General features: G+C 44.5%; 1 protein-coding gene across 3 annotated transcripts; it reads left to right on the forward strand.

The window, feature by feature from the left end:
* ZNF18 (zinc finger protein 18) lies at positions 1–27,740 on the forward strand. Of its 3 annotated transcripts, none has more exons than XM_059150228.1 (7): positions 1–102; positions 12,322–12,825; positions 14,039–14,228; positions 14,664–14,755; positions 20,544–20,628; positions 21,726–21,833; positions 26,457–27,740. In XM_059150228.1, the coding sequence occupies exons 2-7, from the start codon at positions 12,439–12,441 to the stop codon at positions 27,233–27,235; spliced, it is 1,641 nt and encodes a 546-aa protein (XP_059006211.1). In that variant the 5' UTR covers positions 1–102; positions 12,322–12,438; the 3' UTR covers positions 27,236–27,740. The 3 variants fall into 3 exon arrangements, with proteins under 3 accessions (XP_059006211.1, XP_059006214.1, XP_059006213.1); XM_059150231.1 differs by lacking the exon at positions 1–102 and adding an exon at positions 127–231; XM_059150230.1 differs by lacking the exon at positions 1–102 and adding an exon at positions 11,757–11,841.
* Positions 27,741–27,751: the final 11 nt, after the last annotated feature.

Raw genomic sequence — 27,751 nt, forward strand, 5'->3', positions numbered from 1 at the left:
CCCCAGCATAGGCCACGCCCCTTCGCGTCAGCGCCGGCGCCGGCGGCGCGCGCAGTCGCCCGCCTCCCGGAAGTGCGCCTGGAGTCGGCGTCGCGGGCCGAGGTGAGCGCGCGCGGGCTGGGCGGGCCTGGCAGCGGCCACCCGGGTTGGGGCCTGGCGCCTCCTATCTCGGCGCTGGGCTCGGTGGGGCCTCCGGGAGCGGCGGCTGCGCCGGCGGACGCGCGCCTGATGGTCTCGGAGGGCTCAGGGACGCGGCGGGTGCGGGGCAGGGGTGGCGGGGCCGAGGGGCTGTGGGGTAGTGGAGACTCCGCTGCCGCGAGCGGGCTGTAAGCGCCGGACTCCTCGGCCGCGCCCCTGGACCCGCACCGAAACCGGGCCGTTTCCTCTGCCTTCCCCGGAGGCTGGAAGAGAGGGGCCCCGCGTGGGCTGATGCCCGGAGCCTGCCTCTCTGGGTTGCTTTGGGCGCTGGGCAGCGAGAGTGGAGGATACCTGGGTGGGGAGCGCTGCCTCGGCCTCCGGGATGCCACATTCCAGTAGCCCTCCAGCCTCAGGGCGTTTGTGAAAGCCCCCAAACCCGCCCCCCAGCCCCAAGTCCCCCAGCGTTGGCAGCTCTCCTCCCCAAAAGACAGGCAAGGCCTGGAGCTTCGTGGGTTCCAAGTCGGCCGCCCCTTGTGAGCCTCCCGAGGTTCCTAATCAGTCAACTCTGATACTTGCCTTGCAGGGGGTTTGCGAGGATTAGAAATGGCAGGAACGGGGCCTGATAAGGAGCTGATACATAGTGTTGGGGGAAAAATTACTCGTATGCTCGTTAAAGACGGCGAGGCAGCGTTTGTTCAGGCGGGCTGCTGCAATGCGGGTTTGCAGGACAGAGAGCTACCGGGCTGCACCGTGCAGCAAGGAGGAATGGAGAATTAAACAGCCAAGGAGCCCCGGTGCGGGGGCGGGAGCGAGGGGTCCGCGGATGGAAAATGACTAAGAGGAAGCATCCGGGGCAAAGGGAACTGTGGCTGACATCGACTTGCCTGGAGTTTTGCAGAAGTCAGGGCTGGTGATAGGGAATTTGTTCAGGTGTGGGGGCCGATCAGACACCATGATTGATGGAGAATTTGACCAGCTATCGGAGATGAGGGACTTTCCCTCTACACAGGACTCAGCGAGGTTCTTGCTAAAACGGGACTAAAAGGGTCAAGGACAGACCTGAAAGGCCAGGCCTTGTCAAAAAGAGGACTCCCTTGACTTGACTGAAGTTTGCTTCAGCAAAGAGTGTTTGTTAGTATGGGGTACACAGCAAAGGGCTACTTGTATGCATAGGTATGGTAAGCATACTTACCTAAGGGTACATTTTAAGTTCAGGCTGATTTGTTACAGGTTGCATAACAACTATACATGTGGGATTGCTTGAAACATTTTTTGTAACAGGAGCAGATACTCATGAAGTCATTGGAATAGAAACTACCCTCTATAATTTAATCTAGAATAATTGAGGCATTTTTTCTTAGCATTTTTTTAGGATATAATTGCTAAAATCAGATTTAAATATTTTATAAGATTTATAATTTCCCCTAAATGTTACCTGTACTGCTATCTTCATTCAGGAAGCAAATAAATTTGAATGAGTCCACCCATCAGTCTCTTGTCATCTGAAATCTTTCTACTTGTTATTTGAAACTCGGGAGCCAAATAGCTTTAGGTAATGAAGGATGCTTGTATATTTATCCAGTATTTATTTAATTTTTATGTGTTTATTTGTTAGATTTTTATTTATTTATCTTAGAGCATGAGTGGGAGGGAAAGGAAGGGAAAGAAAGCCCAAGAAGACCCCACACTGAGTGGTTGGAGCCAGAAGCAGGGCTTGATCCCAGGACCCCAAGATCTTGACCTGAGCGGAAACCAAGAGTAGGCTGCCCAATCAAGTTTGCCACCCAGGCACCCCATTTATTTATTTATTTATTTATTTTTTAAGTAAACTCCATGCCCAGGGATGCGGGGCCTGAATTCACAAACCTGAGATCAAGAGTGGGACACTTGACTGACTGAACCACCCACGTGCCCCTTATTTAGTATTTTAACATATTCAAAACTACGTTTTTTTCTCTAGAGCTTTAGCGGTTACCTATACATTTTGATACTGTTTTCACTATCATTCAATATGAAAACATTTTAATTTTCAGGGTGCCTGGGTGGTTCAGTCAGTTAAGTGTCTGCCATCTGCTCAGGTCAGGATCCTGGGATCGGGGGTTGGAGCTCCAAGTCTGGCTTCTTGCTGGTGGTAGGTAGGGTGGGCAGGGGATGGGCAGCCTCTCCCTTTTCATATCCCCCTATTGCTCTCCTTGTTTGTGTGCCTTCTCTCTCTTCTGCTGTGTCGAATAAATAAATAAAAATCTTTAAAAAAGAAAAGAAAACATTTTAATGTCCATTGTGATTTTTTCCTTTGGCCATAGGTTATATTAGTTAATAATTTCTGTATGTTGGCATTTTCTAAGTATCTCTGTTACTGGTTTCTAATTTTATTGCACTATGGTGCAATTGAGATTCCAGTCTTTTCTTCTTTATGCATGTGGTGAATGTTTCATATGAACTTGAACTCGAATGTGTATTCTGCAGTTGTCAAGTCTGAATGGCCATTAGATTGCGTTGATTTATAATGCTCAGATTTTCTGTAGCCTTACTGTTTTGTTTTCTGTTCTTTTTTTGTTGTTGTTTTTTGTTTTTTGTTTTTGTTTTTGTTTTGTTTTGTTTTGTTTTTTTTTTTTTTTTGGTCTTTGCTTTCTATCAGCTATGAGGATTTGTCCCTTTAGACTTGATATTAGGTGCATATACATATTGGGTTTTGGGTTCTAAATGATTGGACTCATCATAATGATATGTTCTTCTTTTTCTTTATTTCTTGAAGTCTCTTGGTCAGATACTAATATAACCATACCAGCTTTTGTATGCTTGCTGTTTGCATAGGATGTCTTTTCCCCCATTGTTTTATTTCCAAACTTTTGTGTCTTTATGTATTAAATATCTCTATTGTAGGCACTCTGGTTAGGTCTTACTTTTCTAAATCTGGTAATCTTATAATTCAGATGTTTAGTCCATTTACATTTAATGTGATTACCGATACGGTTGTGTGTTAGTGGACCATACTCTCTTTTTTTCCTGTTGATCTTTCTGGGTTTTATTCTCTTGATCTTACTGTATTCCGAGATAGTTTTTTTAAGGATTCCTTTATTGGTTTTTTAAGCTGCACTTCGTATAATAGTTTTACAGCTACCAGTATATATCTTTATCAGAGTTTAACATATTAGAGTTTAATATTTATACCACTTTATCCTAAACAATTTACATTTCTCATTCCTGCCTCTTATTTAACACCTTTACACGTCCAGTTTGTCACCTGACATTTAGGTATCACTTCCCACTTCCTATTCCTTCCTCATTTAACAACTCATAAGTGTAATTACCTGATTGTTACCATTTACTCCTTTGTGCTGTTTTCATATCTTTTACTTCTACTTATGTTCTATGTACATGCTGTTGTTATTTTTGATTTTAATAGTGAGTTGCCTTTTAAGGAAGTTAAAAGTGAAAGCATAGTATTTTTATATTTATACACCATATATATAAATATATATATATATATAAATTTATATATTTACCGTTTTTGGAGATCTTCATATCTTTCTGTAGATCTGTGTTTCCCTTCAACTGGAAAGGTGTCCTTTAACATTTCTTATAGTACAAATCACTGTTGAGGGGTGCCTGAGTGGCTCACTCAGTGAAGCGCCGGCCTTCAGCTCAGGTCATGATCTTGGGATCCTGGGATCGAGCCCCAAGTTGGGCTCCCTGCTCAGTGGGGGGCCTACTTCTCCTTCTCCCCATATGCACCCCCTACCCTCATGCTCGCTATCTCTTTTTCAAATGAATAAATAAAATATTTATTAAAAAATCACTGCTGAAAAATTCTCCTAGCTTATTTTTCTGAAAAAGTATTTTTTAAAAATTAAAATGGAGTTAACATACAAAGTTCTATTAGTTCCAGGTTTACAACATACTGATTGGACAATTCTGTACATTACTCCATGTTCAGTACAATAACTGTCTTCACCATACATTGTTATAACATTATTTATATTCTCTGTGGTGTGTTTTTCCTCTGTGATTTGATTGTATATACTGTATAAGTTGTTATAACTGAAAGTTTGTATCTCTTAATCCCCTTTATTTATTTTGCTCATAACCCTCACCCCCCCTCCCCTCTGGCAAACATTTATTTATTTGTTTATTCTTTTTTTTTTTTTTTTTAAATATTCTACAAATAAGTGAAATCATAAGGTATTTTTCTTTTTCTGTCAGACTTACTTCACTTATCCCAGTGTCCTCTGGGCCCATCCATGTTGTCAGAAAAGGTTAATATTTCATTCTTTTCTATGCCCGAGTAATATTTCATCGTATATGTACACAGTATCTTTATCCATTCATCTATCAATGGACACTTGGTTTGCTTCCATATCTTGGCTGTTGTAAATGCTGCAGTAAACATAGGGGTGCATTTATCTTTTCGAATTAGTGTTTTTGTTTTCTTTGTATAAATACCAGTAGTGAAGTTACTGGCTCATATGGTATTTCTACTACTTTAAAAATTTTTTTTTAAATTTTAAATTTTAATTAAAAAAATTTTTATTTATTGATTTGAGAGAGAGCAAGCAAGAGAGAGAGAGAGAGAGAGAGAGCGCACAAGAGATTAGAAGCCAGGGGAAGGAGTAGAGGGAGAAGCAGACTCCTTGCTGGGCAGGGAGCCTGACACAGGGCTTCATCCCAGGACCCTGGAATTGTGACCTGAGCCGAAGGCAGACTTAACTGACTAAGCCGTCCAGGTGCCCCAGTATTTCTACTTCTTAATTTTTTCTGTTTTCCACAATGGTTGCGCCATTTTACATTCCCCCAGCAGTGCACAAGGGTGCCCTTCTCTCTACATCCTTGCCAACACTTGTTATTTCTTGTGTTTTTTTTATATTAACCATTGTGAGGTATCATTGTGGTTTTGATTTGCGTTTTCCTGGTGATTAATAATGTTGAGCATATCTTCTGTATCTCTTGGCCATCTGTAGGTCTTTGGAAAATTTTCTCTTCAGGTTTTCTGACCATTTTTTTAATTGAATTGTTTTTTTGGTGTTGAGTTGTAGAAGTTCTTTGTATATTTGGATAGTAATCCCTTATTGGTTATATCACTTATGCATTTCTTTTTCCATTCACTAAGTTGCCTTTTTGTTTTGTGGGTGGTTTCCTTTGCTGTGCAAAAGCTTTTTCTTTTGGGGTAGTCCCAGTGGCTTATTTTTGGTTTTGTTTCCCTTGCCTGAGAAGACATACCTATAAATACGTTGCTAAGGGCAGTGCCCCAAGATTTTACTGCCTGTGTTTTCATTTAGGAGTCTTATGGTTTCGGGTCTCACTTTTAGGTCTTTAATCTGTTTTCAATCTATATTCTAAGAAAGTGGTCCGGTTTTGGGTGCCTGGGTGGCTCAGTCGGTTAAGCATCTGCCTTTGGCTCTGGTCGTGATCCCAGGGTCCTGGGATGGAGCCCTGCATAAGCAGGGAGTCTGTTTCTCTCTCTCTCCCTTTCTGCCCCTCTCTCCTGCTCATGCTCTCTCTCTCTGTCAGATAAATAAGATCATAAAAAAAATGTGGTCCAGTTTCCTTCTTTTGTATGTAACTGTCCAGTTTTCTCAGCACCATATATTGAAAAGACGCTTTTCCCCATTGTATATTCTTACCTCTTTTGTTGTAGATTAATTGACCATATGGATGTGGGTTTATTTCTAGGCTCTCTATCCTGTTCTGTTGATACATGTGTCTGTTTTTATGCCAATACGGTACTATCTTAATTGCCATAGCTTTGTAGTTTATCTTGAAATCCTGGAGCAGAGATACCTCTAGCTTTGCTCTTTCTCAAGACTGCTTTGGCTATTGTCTTTTGTGGTTCCATACAAATTTTAGGATTATTTTATTTTTTATTTATCTATTTTTTTTAAAAAGATTTTATTTATTTATTTGACAGAGAGAGATCACAAGTAGGCAGAGAGGCAGGCAGAGAGAGAGGGGAGGAAGCAGGCTCCCCACTGAGCAGAGAGCCCGATGCGGGACTCGATCCCAGGACCCTGAGATCATGACCTGAGCCGAAGGCAGTGGCTTTACCCACTGAGCCATCCAGGCGCCCCTAGGATTATTTTAGTTCTGTGGAAAATACTATTGGTATATTGATAGGGATTGCATTGAATCTGTAGGTTGCTTTGTGTAGTCTGGGCTTCTTAAACATACTAATTCTTTCAGTTCATGAGTGTGCTGTATCTTTCCATTTCTTGTGTTGTCTTCAGTTTCTTTCAATAATGTCTTACAGTGTTTTTTTTTTTTTTTTTAAGATTTTATTTATTTATTTGACAGACATAGATCACAACTAGGGAGAGGCAGGCAGGGGGGCGGGGAGGCAGGCTGCTTGCTGAGCAGAGAGCCTGATGCGGGGCTCGATCCCAGGACCCTGAGATCACGACCTGAGCTGAAGGCAGAGGCTTAACCCGCTGAGCCACCCAGGCACCCCTGTCTTTTATAGTTTCCAGAGTGTAAGTCTTTCACCTCCTTGGTTAAAGTTATTCCTAGCTATTTTTTTTTTAACGTGCAGTTGTAAATGGGATTGTTTTCTTAATTTCTCTTTTTGCTATTTCTTTATTAGTGTATGAAAACACAGCGTTTTTTTGTATGTTAATTTTGTAGCCCGCAACTTTACTGAATTCATTTTTCAGTTCTGATAGTTTTTTGATGGAGACTTTAGGGCTTTTTATGTATATCATCATGTCATCTGCAGGTAGTGACAGTTTTACTTCTTCTTTACCAGTTTGAATGCTTTTTTTTTTTTTTTTAAGATTTTATTTATTTATTTGACAGAGATCACAAGGGGGGGTGTGTGGAAGGAAGCAGGCTCCCTGCTGAGCAGAGAGCCCAATGTGGGACTCCATCCCAGGACCCTTGGAATAGTTTGAGAAGAATAGTTATCAACTCTACTTTTTAAAAAAAAAAGATTTTATTTATTTATTTATTTATTTGACAGAGATGACAAGTAGGCAGAGAGGCAAGGCAGAGAGAGAGGAGGAAGCAGGCTCCCTGCAGAGCAGAGAGCCAGATGTGGGGCTCTATCCCAGGACCCTGGGATCATGACCTGAGCCGAAGGCAGAGGCTTTAACCCACTGAGCCACCCAGGCGCCCCTCAACTCTACTTTAATGTTTGCTAGAATTTGCCTGTGAAGCCATTTTGTCGTGAACTTTTGTTTGTTGGGAGTGTTTTGATTACTAATTCATTTTCATTACTAATAACTGGTTCATTCAAATTTTCTAGTTCTGAATTAGTTTTGGAAGGTTGTATGTTTGTAGAATTTATCCATTTTATTTCTGCGTTGTCCAGTTTGTTGGTATATACTGTTTCATAATATTCTTCAGTAATCTTTTGTGTTTCTGTGAATTCAGTTGTTACTTTTTTCCTTTCATTTCTAATTTTACCTATTTGAGCCCCCCCTTTCTTGTTTATGAATCTGACTAGAGGTTTATCAATTTTTAAAAAATATTTATTTATTTTACAGAGAGCATGCACAAGTGCTAGTGGGAGGAGGGACAGAGGGAGATAATCTCCAATAAACTCCCTACTGAGTGAAGGCAGATGCTTAATGACTGAGCCACCCAGGCAACTCTGGATTTTTTTCTTGTAATTGATTTCTAGCTTAATACTGTTGTGGTTGGAGAAGATGCAGGATATGATAACAGTTTTTTTAATTTATTGAGACTTGTTTTGTGGCCTAACATGTGATATGCCCTGGAGAATGTTCCAAGTACTCTTGAAAAGAATGTATCCTGCTGTTTCTGAATGGAATATTCTGGAATGTTCTGTATATTAATCTCTTAGTTCTGTCTGGTCTAGTATGTTGTTCAAAGCCAGTTTCTTTGTTGATTTTCTGGATGATGTCTCCATTGATGTAAATAGGGTGTTAAAGTCCCTTATTATTGTGGCATGATTGTCAGTTTCTTCCTTTATATCTGTTAATATTTGCTTTATGTATTTATCTTCTGTGTTGGGCATATGAATATTTACAGTTGTTACGTCCTCTTCTTGTATTGATCCCTTTATCATTATATAATGCCCTCTCTGTCTTTTTGTTATAGTCTTTGTTTTAAAGTCTATTTTATCTTATATAATTATTGCTACCCTGGCTTTTTTTTTTTTTAAGATTTTATTTATTAGAGCACACACGTGCACGTGCAAGCACGATCAGCAGGAAGGGGCATGGATGTCTTTATTTTAATTCTGATTTTTTTTTAAAAATTTTATTTATTTATTTGACAGAGATCACAAGTAGGCAGAGAGGCAGGCAGAGAGAGAGAGAGAGAGAGAGAGAGAGAGAGAGAGAAGCAGGCTCCCAGCTGAGCAGAGAGCCCGATGCGGGACTCGATCCCAGGACCCTGAGATCATGACCTGAGCTGAAGGCAGCGGCTTAACCCACTGAGCCACCCAGGTGCCCCTAATTCTGATTTTTGAAAGATGTTTTTACTCGGTCTGGAAATCCAGGTTGATGGTTCTTTTTCTAGAATTTGCATTTGGTTCTTTTTGTAATTTCTATTTCTCTGTACAAAGTCCCTATCTCTTCTCTCATTATGACTACATTTTTCTATTCAGGGAGAAACAGACTCTCTGCTGGGCAGGGAGCCGGAAGCAGAATTTGATCCCAGGACCCTGGGATTGTAACCCGAACTGAAGGCAGATACTTAGCTTACTGAGACACCCAGGTGCCGTACCCTGCCTTTTTTTTTTTTTTTTTCTCTTCACTCTATTTGCATGGTATATGTTTTTTCATCCTTTCACTTTCAGTCTGTGTCTTTAGGTCTGAAGTGACCTCTTAGAGGCAGCATATTGGTAAGTCTTTTTTTTTTTTTTTTAAAGATTTTATTTATTTATTTGACACAGAGAGAGACAGCAAGGGAGGGAACACAAGCAGGGGGAGTGGGAGCAGGAGAAGCAGGCCTCCCATAGAGCAAGGATCCCAGGACTCTGGGATCATGACCGGAGCCGAAGGCAGACACTTAACCACTGAGCCACCCAGGTGCCCCATTAAATTTTTCTTCATTCAGTTTCTTTATGTCCTTTTTTTTTTTTTTTTTTTTTAAGATTTTATTTATTTATTTGACAGAGAGAGAGATCACTAGTAGGCAGAGAGGCAGGCAGAGACAGAGGGGGAAGCAGGCTCCCTGCTGAGCAGAGAGCCCCATGTGGGGCTCTATCCCAGGACTCTGAGATCATGACCCCAGCCGAAGGCAGAGGCTTAACCCACTGAGCCACCCAGGTGCCCCTCTTTATGTCTTTTGATTGGAACATTTACACCATTTGAAGGCATAGTTGATAGTTATATATTTGTTGCTCTTTTGTTATTTTCTTATTTTGTAGTTCTCTTGCTCTCTTCCCTTTTGGTTTGATAGCTTTCTTTAGTGTTTGCTTGGATTCCTGACTCTCTATCTTTTGTGTATCTATTACAGGTTTTTGATTTGTGGTAACTACTGGTTTATATGTACTGTGTATAGCAGTCTCTGTTTAGTTGATGGTTGCTTAAGTTTGAAGATCATAAGTAGGCAGAGAGGCGGGCAGAGAGAGAGGGGGAAGCAGGCTCCCCGCTGAGCAGAGAGCCCGATGCGGGGCTCGATCTCAGGACCCCAAGATCATGGCCTGAGCCAAAGGCAGAAGCTTAGCCCATTGAGCCACCCAGGTGCCCCTGAACACTTTTTTTTTAAAGAGTAGACTCCACACCCAGCATGCGGTCCAGCACAGGGCTGGAACTCAAGTCCTTGACCTGAGATCAAGAGTCTGATGCTTAACTGAGCCACCCAGATGCCCCAATTTTGAACACATTCTGAAAGCGGATGTCTTTATTTTAATTCTGATTTTTGAAAGATGTTTTTACTCGGTCTGGAAATCCAGGTTGATGGTTCTTTTTCTAGAATTTGCATTTGGTTCTTTTTGTAATTTCTATTTCTCTGTTCAAAGTCCCTATCTCTTCTCTCATTATGACTACATTTTTCTTGTAGTCCTTGGACCATCTTTGGGTTGGCTTCTCTTTCATATTTTCCCTTTTCTTAAAAAAAATTTTATTTATTTGACAGAGAGGGAGCATGCGCATGAGTAGGGGGAGTGGCAGGCAGAGGGAGAGGGAGAAGCTGGCTCCCTGTAGAGCAGGGAGAGCCCGATGTGGGTCTTGATTCCAGAACCCTGGGATCAGGACCTGAACTGAAGGCAGTTGCTTAACGAACTGAGTCACCCAGGTGCTCTTTTCATGTTTTTAAATGTCCTATAATTTTGGGTTACATCTTGATATTGTGGGTGGCACATTGTAGATGCTAAGGGTTCTGTGACCTTCCTTTGAGGAGTATTGAGTATTGAGTTTTGTTCTAGCAGGCAGTTGAGCTACTCACTGATCACCTTTGACTCGAATTAGCTTGTTTTTTTTGTTTTTAAGATTTTATTTATTTATTTGGCACAGAGAGAGGAAGAGTGTATAAGCAGGGGGAGCAGCAGAGGGAGAGGGAGAAGCAAGCTTTCCACTGAGCAGGGAGCCGGATGTGGGACCCGATCCCGGAACCCCAGGGTCATGACCTGAACTGAAGGCAGACACCCAACTGACTGATCCACCCACACGCCCCGAATTAGCTTGGTTTCATATCTTGTTAGGACAGATCTCTGGAAAGCCCACAGTGGATTCTGAGGCCTGCAGCCTCTGTTTAGTTGATGGTTGCTTAAGACTGGGTTTCCACTATTGGTTTCCAATAGTTCCTCTATTTTGAGGCTTGGCTTTAGGCTCTACTAGGGCAGGTTTAGAGTAGGTCTTATTCTAGGATATGGTATGTACTCCTAACATGCCACCTTTCTGGTATCTCAAGATGCTTTGGGTATTAGTGAGGTCTGTCCATTCTCAGTGGTCAAAACTGATACCTCTCATCACTGCCTGGCATTTTGAATTTCTTTTGGTCCTAACCCTGTAGCAATAGCTCTCTCATAAACCTCGCATAGAGAGGGAACAGCAACTTTATTTATTTATTTACCATGTATTTATTTATTTTAGAGAGAGTGTGTGGGAGCGAGTCAGGGATGGAGAACAGAGGGAGAAGGAGAGAGAATCCCAAGCAGATTCCATGCTGAGCATAGAGCCTGATGCTGGGCTCGATCTTGTGACCCTGAGATCATGACTTGAGCTGAAACCAGGAGTCGGATGCTAAACCAGAGAGCCACCCAGGTGCCCCGGAAAAAGCAGTTTTTATTTTTTCTTTTTATTATTTTTTAAAATTTAATTTCAGCTAATGAACATCTAGTGTATTATTAGATTTAGAGGTAGAGTTTAGTGATTCCTCAGTTGTATGTAATACCCAGTGCTCCTTACATCACGTCACCCAGTTACCCCATCCCCCCAGGCCCCAGAAAGCAACTTTTAAAAAGCTGGAGTGTTATGCTGATCTCTGATTAGGCCAGACAGATGAAGTGATTGGGTGTGTTTGCATGTTCATTTTGTTTTTATTGTTGTGGTTAGTGTTATGGAGAAATGATGACCCGTAGCTCTTTAATAACATTCCAGGACTGACCCAATGAGCCAACATTAGGATCTTATGCAAGAAAGTTAACTTGAAATAACACGTGATTCTTTAAACATTTCCGAATACTAACTGTGTCATTTAATATTTCTCTCTTCCCTGTCTTAGTTACTGTCTTCTACATTTTTATACCAGTCGCCATAAAGGAGTGCTCACTTAGTTCAAGGCCAAAGGAATGTTTTTGAGGTAGTCATTGTTTGTTCTATGTCTCCTTTAAGCCCAGGTTTGAAAATTTCAGCTCTGACAGGTTTTCCTAAATTCCCAAATAGTCTGGTTTTCCATGTGGCACTCAAAAGAGATCACCTAGAAATTTCATTGCATCTTTTGGGGGAAAAATCACTTTGTTTTCTTCATCTTCCTATTTATTACAGAAGCATCAGATTATTTCAACATTAGCCTTTATTTCTAGGGCTTAGATGTCTTCATTTAGCTTTACTTTGTAGTCTGCAGACGTACCTATGCAGATAAGGAAGGGTGCAGAAGAGCCGTTGGCTTGGAAACCTCACATGGTGCATTTCGTTTTTCTGCCTGGTTTGCACGTTTGAAGACTGGGAGGGAATGTTGTCAAATGCTCAGGCTGGTGATGCCAGGTTAGAGAGTATTAATATTTGCTTGGTGGGGCATGTGCCTTCTTTCTCACCGATCATATATCCCTCTCCTGCCCAGCCCTGGCTCTCACTCCCTCTCTAGCGACCCTTTGAGAGCCTCAGTGAAGACCCTGTCGTCCCGGCGACAGCTCCGCCCGGAAGACACTTCATCTCAGAGGTCTTGCCAAGCCAGAGGATGCCTGTGGAGCTGGGGCAGGCCCTGGTCCCGCCGCCACCCCTGGCGAAGGCCGAGGATGCCCCGTTCTCTGGACCAGCTGCTGGCCCTCGAGGGGAGCTCTCTAACCCCGAGACCGCTCGCCAGCTCTTCAGGCAGTTCCGTTACCAGGTGATGTCTGGGCCCCACGAGACACTGAGACAGCTGCGGAAGCTCTGTTTCCAGTGGCTCCGGCCAGAGGTTCACACGAAGGAGCAGATCCTAGAGATCCTCATGTTGGAGCAGTTCCTGACCATCCTGCCTGGGGAGATCCAGATGTGGGTGCGGAAACAGCGCCCCGGCAGCGGGGAGGAGGTGGTGACCCTTGTGGAGAGCTTGAAGGGAGACCCGCAGAGACTGTGGCAGTGGGTAAGCAGAGGGTTGAAGCTGCCAGGGACGCACGGGGCTTCTCTGGGACCCCTACCGGGTGTGTTGTCCTGTTTCTGACCCTCAGCCGTGGGGGTGGTTTTCTGCACCAGTTCTCCAGTTCTCCAGTTCGCCGATGCCAGCGAGGTGTCTTATGGTTCGGTTAGATCTGACACTGATACTCGCGGGTGGGCAGACCCAGTGGGATAAGGGTTGGTCTCACCAGCCTGCTCCCACTTCAGACACCAAGCTCGAGTCAGCCAGGCCAGCTGTATTGAGACTGATGGCCTGTAGGTGTGGAGGTTCCCACCGCCCCCTCCTCGGGTTTGTTAACTCCCCAGCATGTCTCTGAGGAGGAGGTTTCCCTGGCGTCTCTGGGCCATCCTCCCAGCCCTTCTGTGTGGCCAGCTCAGGAGCTCCCTGAACCCATCGTTCAGGGGATTTGGGGGAGCTTTCATTACTTAGGCATGATAATCATTAGCCGTTGTTGATTGAACATCTCCAGCCTGTCTCTCTTTCTCAGGGGCAGAGGGTTGGGGCTGTGGGTTCAGTCCTCTGGTCACCTGGTTGGTTCCTATGGTGACCAGCCTCCATCCCGAGGCTGTCTGGGGGCCCACTGAGTGTCACCTTCTTAGCATAAACTCAGGAATGGTTGAAAGGGGCTCATGATGAATAAAAAGGTTGCTCCTATCACTCCTGTTGTTTCAGCAGTTCAAAGAGTTTTAGGAACTCTGCCAGGAACCTGGGACAAAGACGAAATACATATTTCTTACTATACCACGTCAGTATATCCCCATAGCTCCCCTAATTCCAAGACTCTGAATGAACACTTTCTCATCCTTAAAAATAGAAGATAAAGTCTCTTGTCCCATTCCATCTTTATACAAAAGTGTTTGAGAAGTTGTTCAAAGGATACCTGAGTTTTAATTGGTGGAGACTATCCAGTAGAAACACATCACTACTAGCACGTTCAGGGTCTCCCAGGCCCAATTCAGGCCTCAGCTCTTGGTCCCTCTCAGGGTGGTTTCCTCACAGGTTCCTACTGGTCTAGACAGAGAAGTTGGTTTTCTCTTCCCCTACTCCATGTCCCAAATGACTTGCCTTATTATCTGTTATAGAGCTTTAGCTTTGTTTCTATGTTTCTAGAGTTTCTTTGTTTCTTTCTGAGAACCCCTCAGTCTAGATCTTTTGGTAATTAGTAATATGTGGTCTCTAGATCAGCATCCAGGTTCTAGGACAGGAAATCTTGTCAGAGAAGATGGAATCTGCAAGCTGCCAGGTGGGGGAAGTGGAGCGCCATCTTGAAATGGGGCCTCAGGAGCTGGGGCTTCAGGACTCACCCTGCAGGCCTCTGGAGCCTCCAAGCCAGACCGTGAAAGAGGAGTCTGACATGGAACAAGAATTAGGTGAGAAGCAGTTCAGTTACTCGTGGTGGTGTGTGATGCTTTCTTGGGGAGTTTTGGGGATTGTGGTTAGTGGGCCTCAGAGTGAGTTGAAAATGAGAGGCTGCTCAGATGAGGGTATCTCTGGAAAGTTTGGAACAGGGTGGATCTACTGAATCACTCTGATTTGGAGATTCAGTCTGTGAATCTCCTTTGTGACTGGGCCAGACCATGTGAATGTTGGTTCTGAGGAAAGGGGAAGGAAGGAAGGGGAAAATACAGGTGAGGCTGCTTGCAAGGCTTGGGGAGTTGGAGTTTTTAGGGAGGTAAACATGAATCTTGACATCATGGATGGTGGGACATGCATTAGTTCTCATTTTTGACAGTTTTTAATCCATGCCCTGCGGGGAGCAGATTGAAATGACCTCTGATCTCCAAACTTTCTGTTCCTCCCTTCAGCAATGACTGCTGCCCCATGTCCCGCCCCACCAGAGGAAAGGCTCGTCAGAGACCAGGACTTCGGAGCCTCCTTTCTCCAAGCAGCACCCCCGGTGAGCTGGCTTCCCTGCCTCTCTCACCCCAGAGCCGGGCTTGAGGGTGTCAGCAGTCAGGAGGGTGGAAAGGGGACATGTTCTCAGAAGCAGAGGGGAAGGACAACAAGAACGATACCCATGGAATGAAACCTAAGTCTCAGCATTTCCCTCGAGGCAGAATGTTTAGCAATTATCCTGATAATGGAATCTGGGTCCTGGAAGAAGTGGCCCTCTTGTTTCTCCCTTTTCCTATTCCTTGGGTTATGCTGAGAAAAGGCTCTGCTTCATATCCTGGTCTAGGCCTTGCCCATAGGAGTCAGTCTGAGATTTTGAATGCTTCTGTTTAATGTGGGACAGGTGGCCTCCCCCAGCTTTACGGAGGTGTAATTGACAAACAGCAAACTGCAGTTACTTCAAGTGTATAGTTTGGTAAGTTTTTGACATGTACACACATGTGTGAAACCATGACCGTAGTCAGGATGATAAACAGACTTGTTATGCCCAAAGGTTTCCTTTTGCCCTTTTGCGATCCGTCCCTCCTGTTCCACACACTCCCCCAGTCCTGAGATCCCGAGGCCACCACTGAGCTGCTTTCTGTCACCATACATTGGTTGGCATTTTCTAGAATTGTATGTAAAATGGAATCATGCCATCTGGACTCTTCCCTTTGTTGTTTTGCGTGTAAGTTTTCTTCTTTTAATATTTTCTCAGTGGTTTTTAACAGTTGGACTATGATGGACCTGAGAGTCATTTTCTTCATGTCTCTTATAGTTGGGATTCTTTGGAAATCTTGGATCTGTGGACTTATAGTTTACAAGAAGTTTGGAAGAATTTTGGCCAGTATTTCTTCAACTGTTTTGTGTCTCCCTTCCTTCTCCACTTCTTTGTAGACTTTGAGAATAACACCTATGGGGTGTATAGAATGACAATGTGACATATGTTAGATCTCTTGAGTTGTCCCAGAGCTTACTGATGATCTTCTCTCTTTAAAAAAAAAAATCTGTTTTGGGGCGCCAGGGTGGCTCAGTGGGTTAAGCCTCTGCCTTTGGCTCAGGTCATGATCCTGGGGTGCTGGGATCGGGCCCCATATTGGGCTCTCTGCTCAGGAGGGAGCCTGCTTTCCTCTCTTTCTCTGCTTGCCACTCTGCCTACTTGAGATCTCTGTCTGTCATGTAAATAAAAAAAAAACAAAACTGTATTATTTTGGATAGTTTCTGTTTATATGTCTTCAGGTTCACCAATCCTCTCTTCCACAAAGTCTAATCCACTGTTAATTCCATCCCGTTTAGTTTTCATCTCTAGAAGTTTGAATTGGGGCTTCATTATATTTTTCATGTCTGTACTTAACATGCTGGGTCTTTCCTACACCGCCCTGAACATGTAGGATGTGGCTCTGCCATCTGTGTCAATGTCCTTGTCTACTACTCTATCATCTGTGTCATTTCTGAGTCACTTCTGATGGATCGATTGATCTCATTTTGAGGTGTTTTCCTGCTCCTTTGTGTGCCCAGCAACCTTTGACTGGATGTCGGACATTGTGAATTTTACCTTGCTGGGTGCTGGGTGTTTTGACATTCCTCTAAATGTTGTTGAATTTTGCTCTGGCATGTGGTTGAGTTACTTGGACGTAATTTGTGTTACGGCACCAGAGAAGTCTTTAGTCTGGGCTTATACTTTTCCCACTACCAGCAATACCTTTTCATATATTCTTCCTGATGCTGCCTGATGTACAAGATTTCCACTCTGGCTGGTAGAAAATAACTGTTTCCAGCACCATCCAAGCTCTGTTTCCTCTCCTTCTTTCGGGGGATCTTTCCCAGACTTATGGGGAACTTTGTATGCATCTCTGGAGCTCTCTCTCTTTTCAGCTCCCCACTCTGGTCTTTTGTCTTGGTAACTATAACTGCCCTCACCACCCCAAATTCTGAGCTCCTTCTGCCAGCTCAAGGTGGAGGAGGCTGTCTGCCTCTACCTGGCCCCCCCACCTCTGCTTCCTGGGCTGCTCTCTCCAGGCAGCAAGTTTGGCTAATGCAGGGCTCCCTCCCCTCATTCGTTTCCTCACTTTCAGGGATCTCTTCTCTGTTCTGCCTGGCATATGATGCCTGTGAACCATTGTGTCACACACTGTGTCCTCTTTTCAGTTGTTGCTGTGGGAAAGTAAATCCGGCCTCTGTTACTCCATCTTGGCTGTGAGCACGTTTGGGAACAGGTTTATTTTGAACACGTAGTTAAATTAACAACTCAGAAAAGTTGGTTTGATTAAAAATAAGGTTTTTCTGGAACCTGTACATCTTGATCAAAGCATTGTTTCAGACCATGGGGGAACCCTTCTTGGATTTGCCTTTGGGGTACTTGGAGCGAAGGTCAAGGTAGGGAAGCCAGTAGGTGGAGCTTGGTGTGATGCTCAGGCCAGGTGTGAGCCTCAGCTTTCCCAGGCTTGGAGATACAGAAACCAGAAGATCTGCTTCACACAGTTTTAGTGACTCAGGGATACTTGTCTTCCTACTTTCCAGAGACCTAGAAAGCAAATTTTTAGGCAGGAGGTTTCCTATTGACAACGATTTGGGTATTCTGTGAGACATTTCAAGGAGACATGGAGGATTATTGTTGCCTCTGTAGTAAGTACAGAGTATCTGTGTGAAAGGTCTGTAACAATTTCTTAACATACTTGAACCCGTAGAGTTAAGCATTAACGGTACATAAGGTAACAACACGAACCATGACTTGGTTTGGATAGCTCAAATCAAAAGACTAAAAATGTTCAGCAACACTGTGTGTGTATGTGTGTGTGTGTGTATTTCCCTACATTGCAGATAACTGATAGCCACTCAGCCCAAACAAAAGTCACTTTTGTCCAATTCCAGCATCCCTGCTCCAACCTCTAACTTCTAACAAACTCCTAACAAAAGCCATTTGCATCGGAAGGACCTTGATATTTAATGGATGCTTTGTGAAGGGAGGGAGATACTAAAATAGATGTAATCATTCCCTCTGCTGTTTTTTACAGGTTGGGAGATTCGTGAGTAATGCCAGAATAATGAGGTAGCCTGCCTGCACAGTGGTCCTTCGTTGTTAGGCACCGTGACTGAGTTAGAGCCTCACACAGGTTCAGTCCTGTGTTTTCCGGCTTCTGGAAAGGAGTCCTGTGTGTGGAACTCTGCGCTAGTCCATTGTGCAGTGTCTCCTGGGCCCACAAGGTGGTGCTGTCTCCACACAGAAAGATTACTTTTTTATCAGAGTCCACCGTTCTGTCCTTCTGGAGTAGGAATTGAGATTTTGTATTTTCTCTGTTTATAAAAATGAGGAAGAAGGTAAGACGGGTGCAGCTGTGTCTTGTCTTTTGGAGTCAGGGCTTGCTTCATGCACCCCCAGCTTCCTGGCAGTTCCTTGAGTGAGTGTGTGGCTTCATGTGGAGATACGGTGTTTAGAGCCCTCCTGAAGCATGTTTTCTGAATTTTGAATGAACTGATTGTGGCTCTTGGGGATTTTGGGGGCTGCACTCTCTGTTGACTTGTACTCTCCTTGGGGGCTCCCATTTTGGTGACCATAGAACCGGCCATGTGTCCAGCAGGCTGGGCAGCCGAGCAGTCTCGCCTGTGCTTGGTGGCCCCGTTACTCTCTCTGTGGCCACCAGAGCAAGGGTCAGTGTCTTCTGATAGGGAAGGTCGAAGGGTCCTATATTCAGCAAACTGGTTATTTGCTCAAGCTGGCTCTTTTCAGCAGGCTGTTAAGGTAGCTTCACTCACAGATCGAGAAAATAAGCTCACAACTCTATGAATTCCTTTATATTATTATTATTAAAATACAAATTAAAAATGTGGTTATAGCGACACCTGGATGGCTCAGTCTGTTAAGCCGCTGCCTTTGGCTCAGGTCATGATTTCGGAATCCTGGGATCGAGTCCCGCATTGGGCTCTCTGCTCAGCAGGGAACCTACTTCTCCCTCTGCCTGCTGCACTCCCTGCTTGTGCTCTCTCTCTCTCTCTGAAAAATAAATAAATAAAATCTTTAGAAAAATGTGGTTATAGTTAATCCTTAAGTATATGGCAAAATAAATTAGTCACTTTGCACTTAAAAAAAAAAAAGATTTTATTTATATTAGAGAAAGCTAGAGTATGAGCAAGGGGAGGAACACAAGGGAAAGAATCTTAGCAGAGCCCCACACAGGCCCGATCTCAGACCCCGAGATGGTGACCTGAGCTGAAATCAAGAGTTGGACACTTAACCAACTGAGCCACCCAGGAGCCCCCACTTTTCACATTTTTATCTTATAAAAAGAAAAAAAAAATAATCCAACTTTTGCTTTTTAAAATTTTCGCTTAGTATCTGCTCATTGCAGACTTTTGGTATCTTCGTTCTTTTTCAGGTCTTCGCTTCCCTTTTGTGTGCTGTGGGGCAAGACTTGATTTAAGACTGAGAATGGCTTCCCTGAGTATACCTGTTCGTAGGAGGATCTCATTTTCTTATTCGTCCTCCTCATTTTTGCCCCCCGTAGCTAGCAGTTTGTGATAATAATGGATGGCTATCGGCTTTGAGGTTCCTGAAAGCGTACAGGACCCCTTAATTCTCAAACCCTTGGTGGACAGTCTGGGAGACCAAGTATCCCATAGACCATGTGTAAGATAATAACGGTAATAAATGTATCACTTCCTGAGGAGTTATTTGCCAAGGGCTTTGTTTCTCCCGGACAACATACATGGAGTGCCCTCTCTGCCCTGGGCATTGTCGTGGGGATGGAGAAAGCACAGGAGCTCATGTAGCTCATGCGCTAGGAGGGGCAGGTCTTAGAGACTTGTGCGTGCGTGTGTGTGTGTGTGTACACACACAAAGCATTCGACAAACAGCTGAATGCTGTGAATGAAGACTACAACATGCTGTGAAAACAAGTGATGCCTTACTTGTTAGCTTTCGTGTTTCATGCTCTAATCAAGTAAGGATGGAGACGCAAAGCTTATGTGACTTAGGCTCACACAGGAGGCCCCTGTGTCTGACTCCAAGGGCTGTGCCTTTCATGAATCCCACCTCTGTACAGACCAAGTCTCTAACAGTCAGCTCCTTGGGGGCAAGATTGGAATTTGAATTCACAGGAGACCCCAGTTAGGCAGAGTTCCCAGTTTTGAGCCCCTGCTCTCCAGTTTCCTAGGCAAAGAAGGACATGCTTTGGGGATAATAGGGGCGCATCTTGTTCTCATCAAGAACCCATCGATTTTCCACTAAGTGGGAGGAAAAACTGGTCTAATGTTAGACTTAAACTCAGAACCGTTGGGGGGTTTCCAAGCGTGCACGGAGGCAGTGTCCGTCTCTCTGCCTGGAATCCACTGATCTGTGTCCTGGAGACAACGCAGTTGACGTCCTCATGGGCTTTTGCCACCATTTTGCTGATTTGCTCTTGCATTTCCAACACGTTCCCTTTTAATTTCTTTTTCCTCTTGAATGTCCAGATTTTAATGAAATGTTGGGACTCTTAGGTTCTTACCATTCAAAGACCTCTACTATAAGCACTGAGTCAAAAGAAAAAACTAAAGGACAGTGTAGAAAAGGCCTGTGCCTTCTCTCTATGCCCTTTAGTCTTAAATGTGTGCAACTGGAAAAAATAATCCAGAACCTTAAAACTTGTTTTCTAACCAGGGCAAGAAATAGTGACGCGGAGACTGTAGGTTTTTTTGCCCTTGGCCTCTTCAATGAGCCACCTCCCGCCATCCTTAGCTCTTCGGATGGGCTGCTAGGGCACGGTCCTGTTTTCCTCGAGGTGGGGAAGGCTGGTTCACAGACCTGCAGTGAAGTCACGGCATTGTGTGCTTTCTAGGAGCAGTGGAGGCACTTGGATTCTTCGCAGAAGGAGCAGTACTGGGATCTCATGCTTGAGACCTATGGAAAGATGGTGTCCGGAGGTGAGGGCATGTGCTAGTCTGACGGGAGGAGGCGTGAGACATTTCCCGTGTCTCCTTAGAGACAACTGCTTCACTTCACGTTCCCTGGGGAGGGGAGGGCATGAGGGGTACATCTGGGAACTGGAGATAGCGCTTTATCTTTTTTTTTTTTAATTAATCTTATTTATTTATTTGAGAGAGAGAGAATGAGAGAGAGCATGACAGGAGAGTGAGTGGTCAGAGAGAGAAGCAGACTCTCTGCCGAGCAGAGAGCCTGACTTGGGACTCGATCCCGGGACTGACCAGGATCATTACCTGGAGCCAAACGCAGTTGCTTAACCAGCTGAGCCACCCAGGCGCCCCTGGAGACAGAAGTTTAGTGAGAGTTTCCTTGTACTGAAAGGATTCCGTCTGCTCGGAACTGTCACGGCTGCATTCCATGTAGTAACTCCCGAAATCTATGAGATAGGTGATGGTCTCGCCATGTTGAGATGACCATGGCTGAGTGTCAGATCAAGCCACATGCTCACTGTTAACGTAGCTTGCGAGTGCTGAGTTATGACAGAACTCAGCATGGCTGACAGTCCACGCTCTGTGCCCCTACACCGCACTGTCCCACCAGCCATTGGCGGGGCCCAGTCACGAGCCTGGCACCTGCCAGGTGGTGTGGAAGGCCTGCTGGTCACCTGTCCACACTCTTCTTTTTTGTGACCTTCACCGTATATCTCAGTCATGTTGTGAGTTACTGGTGTCTTAGAAGCTCCCAACAGCCTTCTAAGATCTTTATTTCTTTCTCCCTTTTTTTTTTTTTTTTTTTTAAAGATTTTATTTATTTACTTGAGATGGGGAGAGGGAGAGAGAGCATGAGCAGGGGGCTGGGGAGAAACAGACTTCCCATTGAGCAGGGAGCCTGATATGGACCCCGAGACCATGATCTGAGCCAAAGGTAGATGCTTAACCAACTGAGCCACCCAGGCGCCCCTTGACACAAGTTTTTTGAGTGGTTTCCAGATCCTTCGTGCTTCCCTTTCATGGTCAGGTTGTACCTTTGAAGGACACAGCTTGGTCCTCAGTTCTTCCCTTTCATCTAGGCTTCCTGTTATCTCTCTGTGTGCCAGGCGTTTCCAATTCCAAGTCTGATCTGACTATTTCAACTGAGTATGGGGAAGAGCTGGCAGGGCTGCACCTCCATGTCAGCGAGAAGATCCCAAGAACCCCCTGCACTGGTAAGTGATCTCTCATTTCTGATCTGTCAGTAAATCGGAAGTGGAAGGGGAGGTACTAGGACCGAATGTCTACGAGCTTGTCTGTAACTAGCCGTGATCCGGTCAGCCCGGTGTGAGTGCTGAGGTTGGGTCTCCTCGTTTCTGGTATGGGGCTGTTGATGCGTATATATGTGAGCATGGAGCAGAGACCACACGTGGACCTGCTGCCTTCCGTCTTGTGTGCCTTGACAGCTTGCTTTCTCACCGAGGATAAGATTAGGACAGATGGAGACCGATACAGATAGGAGTCGAATTCCCATTGCAAAAAGGTGACATAAGAGCAGTCTCTTCCTGACTCCTTTGTTTTTCTTCTCTTTCTTTCTTCTGGTTCTAGCAGAATGAATGCTAATTAAGATAGAACAGAAAAGCATGTTTAACTAATCGCCAAGCACCTAACTTTCACTAAACAGCAGCAACGACAAGCACTTTTTATAAATCGACTAGATTTATAAAAAGTTTATAAAAAAAGATTTATTAAAAGAAAAAAAAAAAGACTAGAGAGGAAGAGATACACGACCTTGTTCTGTTGTAATGGAGCCATCACCCTTTGTTTGCCGCAGTCTGTTTCAAACAGTGCAGTTGCTGACACCTACCTGTCATGCATACCCACGCACCCCCACCAACACCCTTCTCCACAGACGAGAGATCCCAGAACTGTGCAGGAAGAAAAGCACGAGGGATGCCAATTATATGACAAGTCATTCTTTCTCCTCCGTGGGATTGAATTAATTATTTTCCTTTGCTAATGTACTACAGAGACAGCAAGCATCAAATGAAACATACAATTTTAATTCTGATATATTTATCATAAGACCATTTCACAGGGATTCCTCTGGAGCAGTATTTTTCAGACTGCTTTTAAGGACCCATCAGCATAGTATAAAATCATCTTCTAGGTTGCAACTAGCATTTAAAAATTGCAATGATAAGACTGAGTAGAAAATATCAGGATGCAGACAGAAAATATCAAATGTTAGGGTAGGTAGCATTTCAGGAAATTTTTGTTCCAAATATGGGTGTGCGTTTTGTATCTCAGTATCTCTTATTTTTTTCTCTTATCTCATAATTCTTACTGTGGTTGGAAGACAAGAAGAGTTTGAAAACACTGCTTTAGAGGTTGTTGCAGTAGGATTTTTGACATATTTTTTCTTTTTAAAGATTTTTAAAAATTTATTCATGAGAGACAGGGAGACAGAGGCAGAGGGAAAAGCAGGCTCCCCTGCTGAGCAGGGAGCCCTGTGCGGGGCTTGAATCTAGGACCCTGGATCATGACCTGAGCCAAAGGCAGAGGCTTAACCGACTGAGCCACCCAGGTGCCCTGGATTTTTGTTTTCATAGATTTTATTTTCCGGAGCATTTCAGATTCACAGCGAAGTTGAATGGAAGGGACAGAGATTTCCCAAATGCTCCCTGGCACGGGGATTTTATTTGTGATACATAGTCATATACATGATGATATATTTGTGATTTATAGCTTGCATTTCTCCACTTTTTTTTTTCCCCTCCTCCTTCAACCCACCTGCTGACATGGTCCCATTAGATCTTACCTTAAAAGAGACTGCGGAGCATCTATAAAACTAGCCTGCATTACATAAAAGGGCAAAGAAATGCCATTGTCAGTTCCTGAAAGAGAGGCTACGTGGGAAGAGAGGCCAGGGAGGTAGCACGTGCAGGCTGGCCTGGAAGGAGTGCTTGGGGAGCCCTGTGGAAAGTCGGTGCCAGAGGTGCAGGGGTTCAGGGATGGGTCCCGGATTAGTGTGGGAACAAGTGACAGGACCAGAGAGGGCTGCCCCGTCTAAAAGACAAAACAGTTAGCCATTCTACCAGATCTGGACTCACACCGAGGGGGCAGAAGTCTCAGGAGAGAACATGTGTGCTGTTTATTTGACCATATGGGGGAATAGCTCCTAAAGCAGGCCAGCAGGGGAGTAAACCTCAGGAAGCCCTGTTCTCGCCGCCTGTCAAAATCCCAAGGGATTTACCCCCCTCTCCCAAACAAAGTTCCTTGGGAAAATGAATCTCCAGTCGTTATCTGGGAGAATGCTGCAAGAATACGCAAGAGTCTTGGAAGAAGAATGTTGCATCAGCATTAGGTCTCTAAATATTAAGAGTCTGTCAGTTTCATCTGGCTGGCTCAGCGGTGGAGCGTGTGACCCCACCTCGGGGCCAGGAGTTTGAGCTCCACATTGGGCGTGGAACCCACTTCCAAAAAAAAAAAAAAAAAAAAGGAAAAAGAAAGAATCCATCATTTTAGAAAGGTGAAGTCATCAAAATGAGGGGTTATATAAAAATTGCCTCCCAGACTGATGGAACAGAAAAGGGAGCCTCGGAAGGGACACTGGTCTGTGTGGGGATTTAGCGTGTGGTGGAGGAAGAGGGAGCACAGGTTCATGGGGGCAGGGATTTTTCATCAGTTGGTTTAGATTTGGAGAAAAAGATATAAAATGTGAAAATAATAGTAAGGAAGGATATGGGTGACTGTTTGTCTCACATCTGGAGCGGCGAAGATTTTATCAGTATAAAAGCTACGGAAGAAAACAGTTAAGGAAAAGTGATAAGAGTTGAATATATTGAAAAATAAAACCACGCCACAACTTATCCATATGCATAAATAACCCCAAAGAAAACTAAGGTAACTAAATTGGTGAAAAACATTGTTCATTAACATGACGGATTAATGATTATTTTTCTTAATATAGAGAGAGTTCATGCAGGTTAATAAGAAAAAAAAAAGACTTTCTCAATAAAAATGGGCATCAGTCTTGTGAAAAATAGCTCACAAATATGAAAAAATTCATCCTTTATTAACTAAGGAATTAAAATTTATAACAAACACCTTATTTCTTTTGACTGCTCTCAGTGGCCAGTATCTTAGAAATCGCCAGTATTTAAGTACTGAATGCTCTCCTTCACTTAGCGCAGCTGCTCCTGGCAGGGGGTCATAGTCCTTCTGGAGATGGAGTGGCCAGTCAGTGTCAGGAACCTCAGGAGGAGCGTTCGTGCCTGCAGACATGGTACTTAGACTTCAAGGAACCGGAAGTGGTCAGAAGTGTGGACGGAGAAAGACTGCAGCAGAAACCGCCAACAGACAGCCTCCATTTCCACAGTAGGAGGGTTCCTTCAGGAAGTCCTGTGCTTTGTCTTAGGTGTTTATGGTGACGACTCCGCGATGGACTGTTGTTCTGCTTTAAAGTGGTATTTACAGAGACTTCTTTAAAGACAAGAGGAAAAGTACCTTTGTCATTTGAGAGGAATGTGTTCTAAGACTCTGTGAATTAGCAACTCAGATCTAAGTTGTTGGCAGATTCCTGGTTCTCTCGCAGATAATTTGAAGACACTAATACAGGAAAGGAAAGGTACGTAGCTTCCTTAGATCTGCAGGAGGAAAGTAATTTTTCAAAAGTTGGGAACAAATTCTTCCACCAAAATAAAGGCCTTTATGCTATGTATCGTTTAGTGGTAATAACCAAAAACTTAATTTAGGAGGAAAACAGGCTATTTTTTAAAAAGTTTTTTATTTATTTGAGGGAGAGAGAGTGCGTGCATGCAGGGAGAGTGAAAGAGAGAAGCAGACTCCCCGCTGAGCGCAGAGCCCCATGTGGGGCTCGAATGCAAAACCCTGAGACACTTAATCTACTGAGCCACCCAGGTGCCCCGAGAAACACAATGTTTTAACGTAATCTGAGTTAGTGAAACACAGGTGAGTGCTGCATTGAGGCACAGGCTGAGGGACCCATGTCTGTGCTGTACCCTCACTGTGCATTAAAGCCACACAGTAAGGTGACACATTAATGCATTTCATGAAGTTTTAGGTGACTTGTGAATAGGAGAATCCATGTGAAATTGGTAAATAGTGCTGTTTACAATTTAAGTGCCACAAAGCCAGGTATGGAATGGTGTATACGATATGATGTCAGTTATGTAAAAAAAGAAAAAATAGCACATGCGTACATACATAACCATGTATATAAACTGTAGACATGCATGGATCAAACAGACACAGGGAGGAAATGTATAATCACCATTGTTCCCTGTGGGTGGTATGATTGAGGTTAGTCTGGTTTTCTTCTGTTTTTCTCTCCAAATTTTTATTAGTGATTAGACTCATGTTTTCTGTAGAACCAGGTAAAAACGAATCCTTTTTCAGAAGAACACACTGCTGTAATACACTTGGTTTCCCCGGGCCTTAAGAAATGCAGGCCGCTCTGGGTGCCTGGCTGGCTCCATCCGTGGAGCTTGCGACTCTTGATCTCGGAGTTGTAGGTTCGAGCCCCATGCTGGGTGTGGAGATGACTTAAAAAGAAAATCTCAAGAAATGCATGCTGCTTATTTACGGGGGCAGGGCCCCCTGTGTGCCCCCTCCACAGTCAGACATTCTCCTCGGCTCTAGTGCCGGATCTCTTAGCCTGGACCCCAGCAGTGAGTGCTAGGCACTCGGGCTGGATGATAGCATCCTTCCTCACTCCCTGATGCCCTCTTGACAAGAAGCGTTAGTGTTTCACGACAACCCTTTTGCTGACATACCGGTTAGAAAACAGGGCATCCCATTGATGGAACGATTTCAGATCTTCTTTCTTCTTCCAGGAGACAGGCAGGAGAACGACAAAGAGAACGTGAATTTGGAAAATTGTCGAGGCCAGGAGGCCTCCGATGTCTCCTGTCAAGCGTCAGGAGAGGCACCTTCGCAGGCTTCCTTGGGTGGCCTCTTCAGTGAGGATGAACCGAGATGCTTTGGAGAAGGGGACAGTCTCCCCGGGGCTCTGGAACACTTGCAGGGGGAGGGGCCAGTCGGCCAGCTCTCGCCCCACGGAAGGAATTCTGGGAAACCGCATCCGGCTAATCCCCATCCAGAAGAACTTTCCCTGCCGTGGCTGGAGGAGAGGAGGGAGGCCTCTCCGAGAGGGCAGCCGAGAGCCCCCATGGCCCAGAAACTCCCCACCTGCAGGGAGTGCGGGAAAACCTTTTATAGGAATTCTCAGCTGGTTTTTCACCAAAGGACTCACACCGGAGAGACATACTTTCAGTGCCCCACCTGCAAGAAAGCCTTTCTGCGGAGTTCTGACTTTGTGAAGCATGAGAGGATCCACACGGGAGAGAAGCCTTGTAAATGCGATTACTGTGGCAAAGGCTTTAGCGACTTCTCGGGGTTGCGTCACCACGAGAAGATCCACACGGGAGAGAAACCCTATAAATGTCCCATCTGTGAGAAAAGTTTTATTCAGAGATCCAACTTTAATCGACATCAGAGAGTTCACACAGGAGAGAAACCTTACAAGTGTTCCCGCTGCGGGAAGAGTTTCAGCTGGAGCTCAAGCCTTGATAAACATCAAAGGTCCCATTTAGGAAAGAAGCCCTTTCAGTAGTCAGGCGCTCTCAGCCCAGTTCTGGCTCTGGTCCGTTTAAAAATACTTCGTTCCACCTGGAGAAATTACAGCTCTTAAAGACCAGCCCTGTTTTCTCTTTCTTTTCTTCCGGGATGAGAGAGGAGAGTTACCTGAACGCGGCTGTGGCCTGGGAGGACATGGCCGCCCCTGGGTTGGATTTTGTGTTGGTTTAGTTTCTTGCTTCTGCATCAGGAGAAAGAATAGTCTTCCTCTTTCAGCTCATCTCTTTTTGGATCCCTTGGGGAAGAAAGTAGTCCTTGGAAATCCTGTTTTACAGGTGCTGTGTGGGGAGAGTTGAACCAGATTAGCCACAGTTGCTGCTCATGGGAAGGACCTCAGGCCGGCTCTTTGGGTTGGGGGTCGTGGGGCAAGTCTCCTGTTCCAGAAGGGGCAGCGGAGAGGGCCAGTGAGCTCCCGTGTGTTGTCATAGAGGTACAAAACTAACTTCAGGCGTCCCTCGTTTTAAATAAACTTCTTAAAGCCACTCCCGGTCTT

This window comes from Mustela lutreola, chromosome 15 (assembly GCF_030435805.1).
Source record: "Mustela lutreola isolate mMusLut2 chromosome 15, mMusLut2.pri, whole genome shotgun sequence".
NCBI lineage: Eukaryota > Metazoa > Chordata > Mammalia > Carnivora > Mustelidae > Mustela > Mustela lutreola.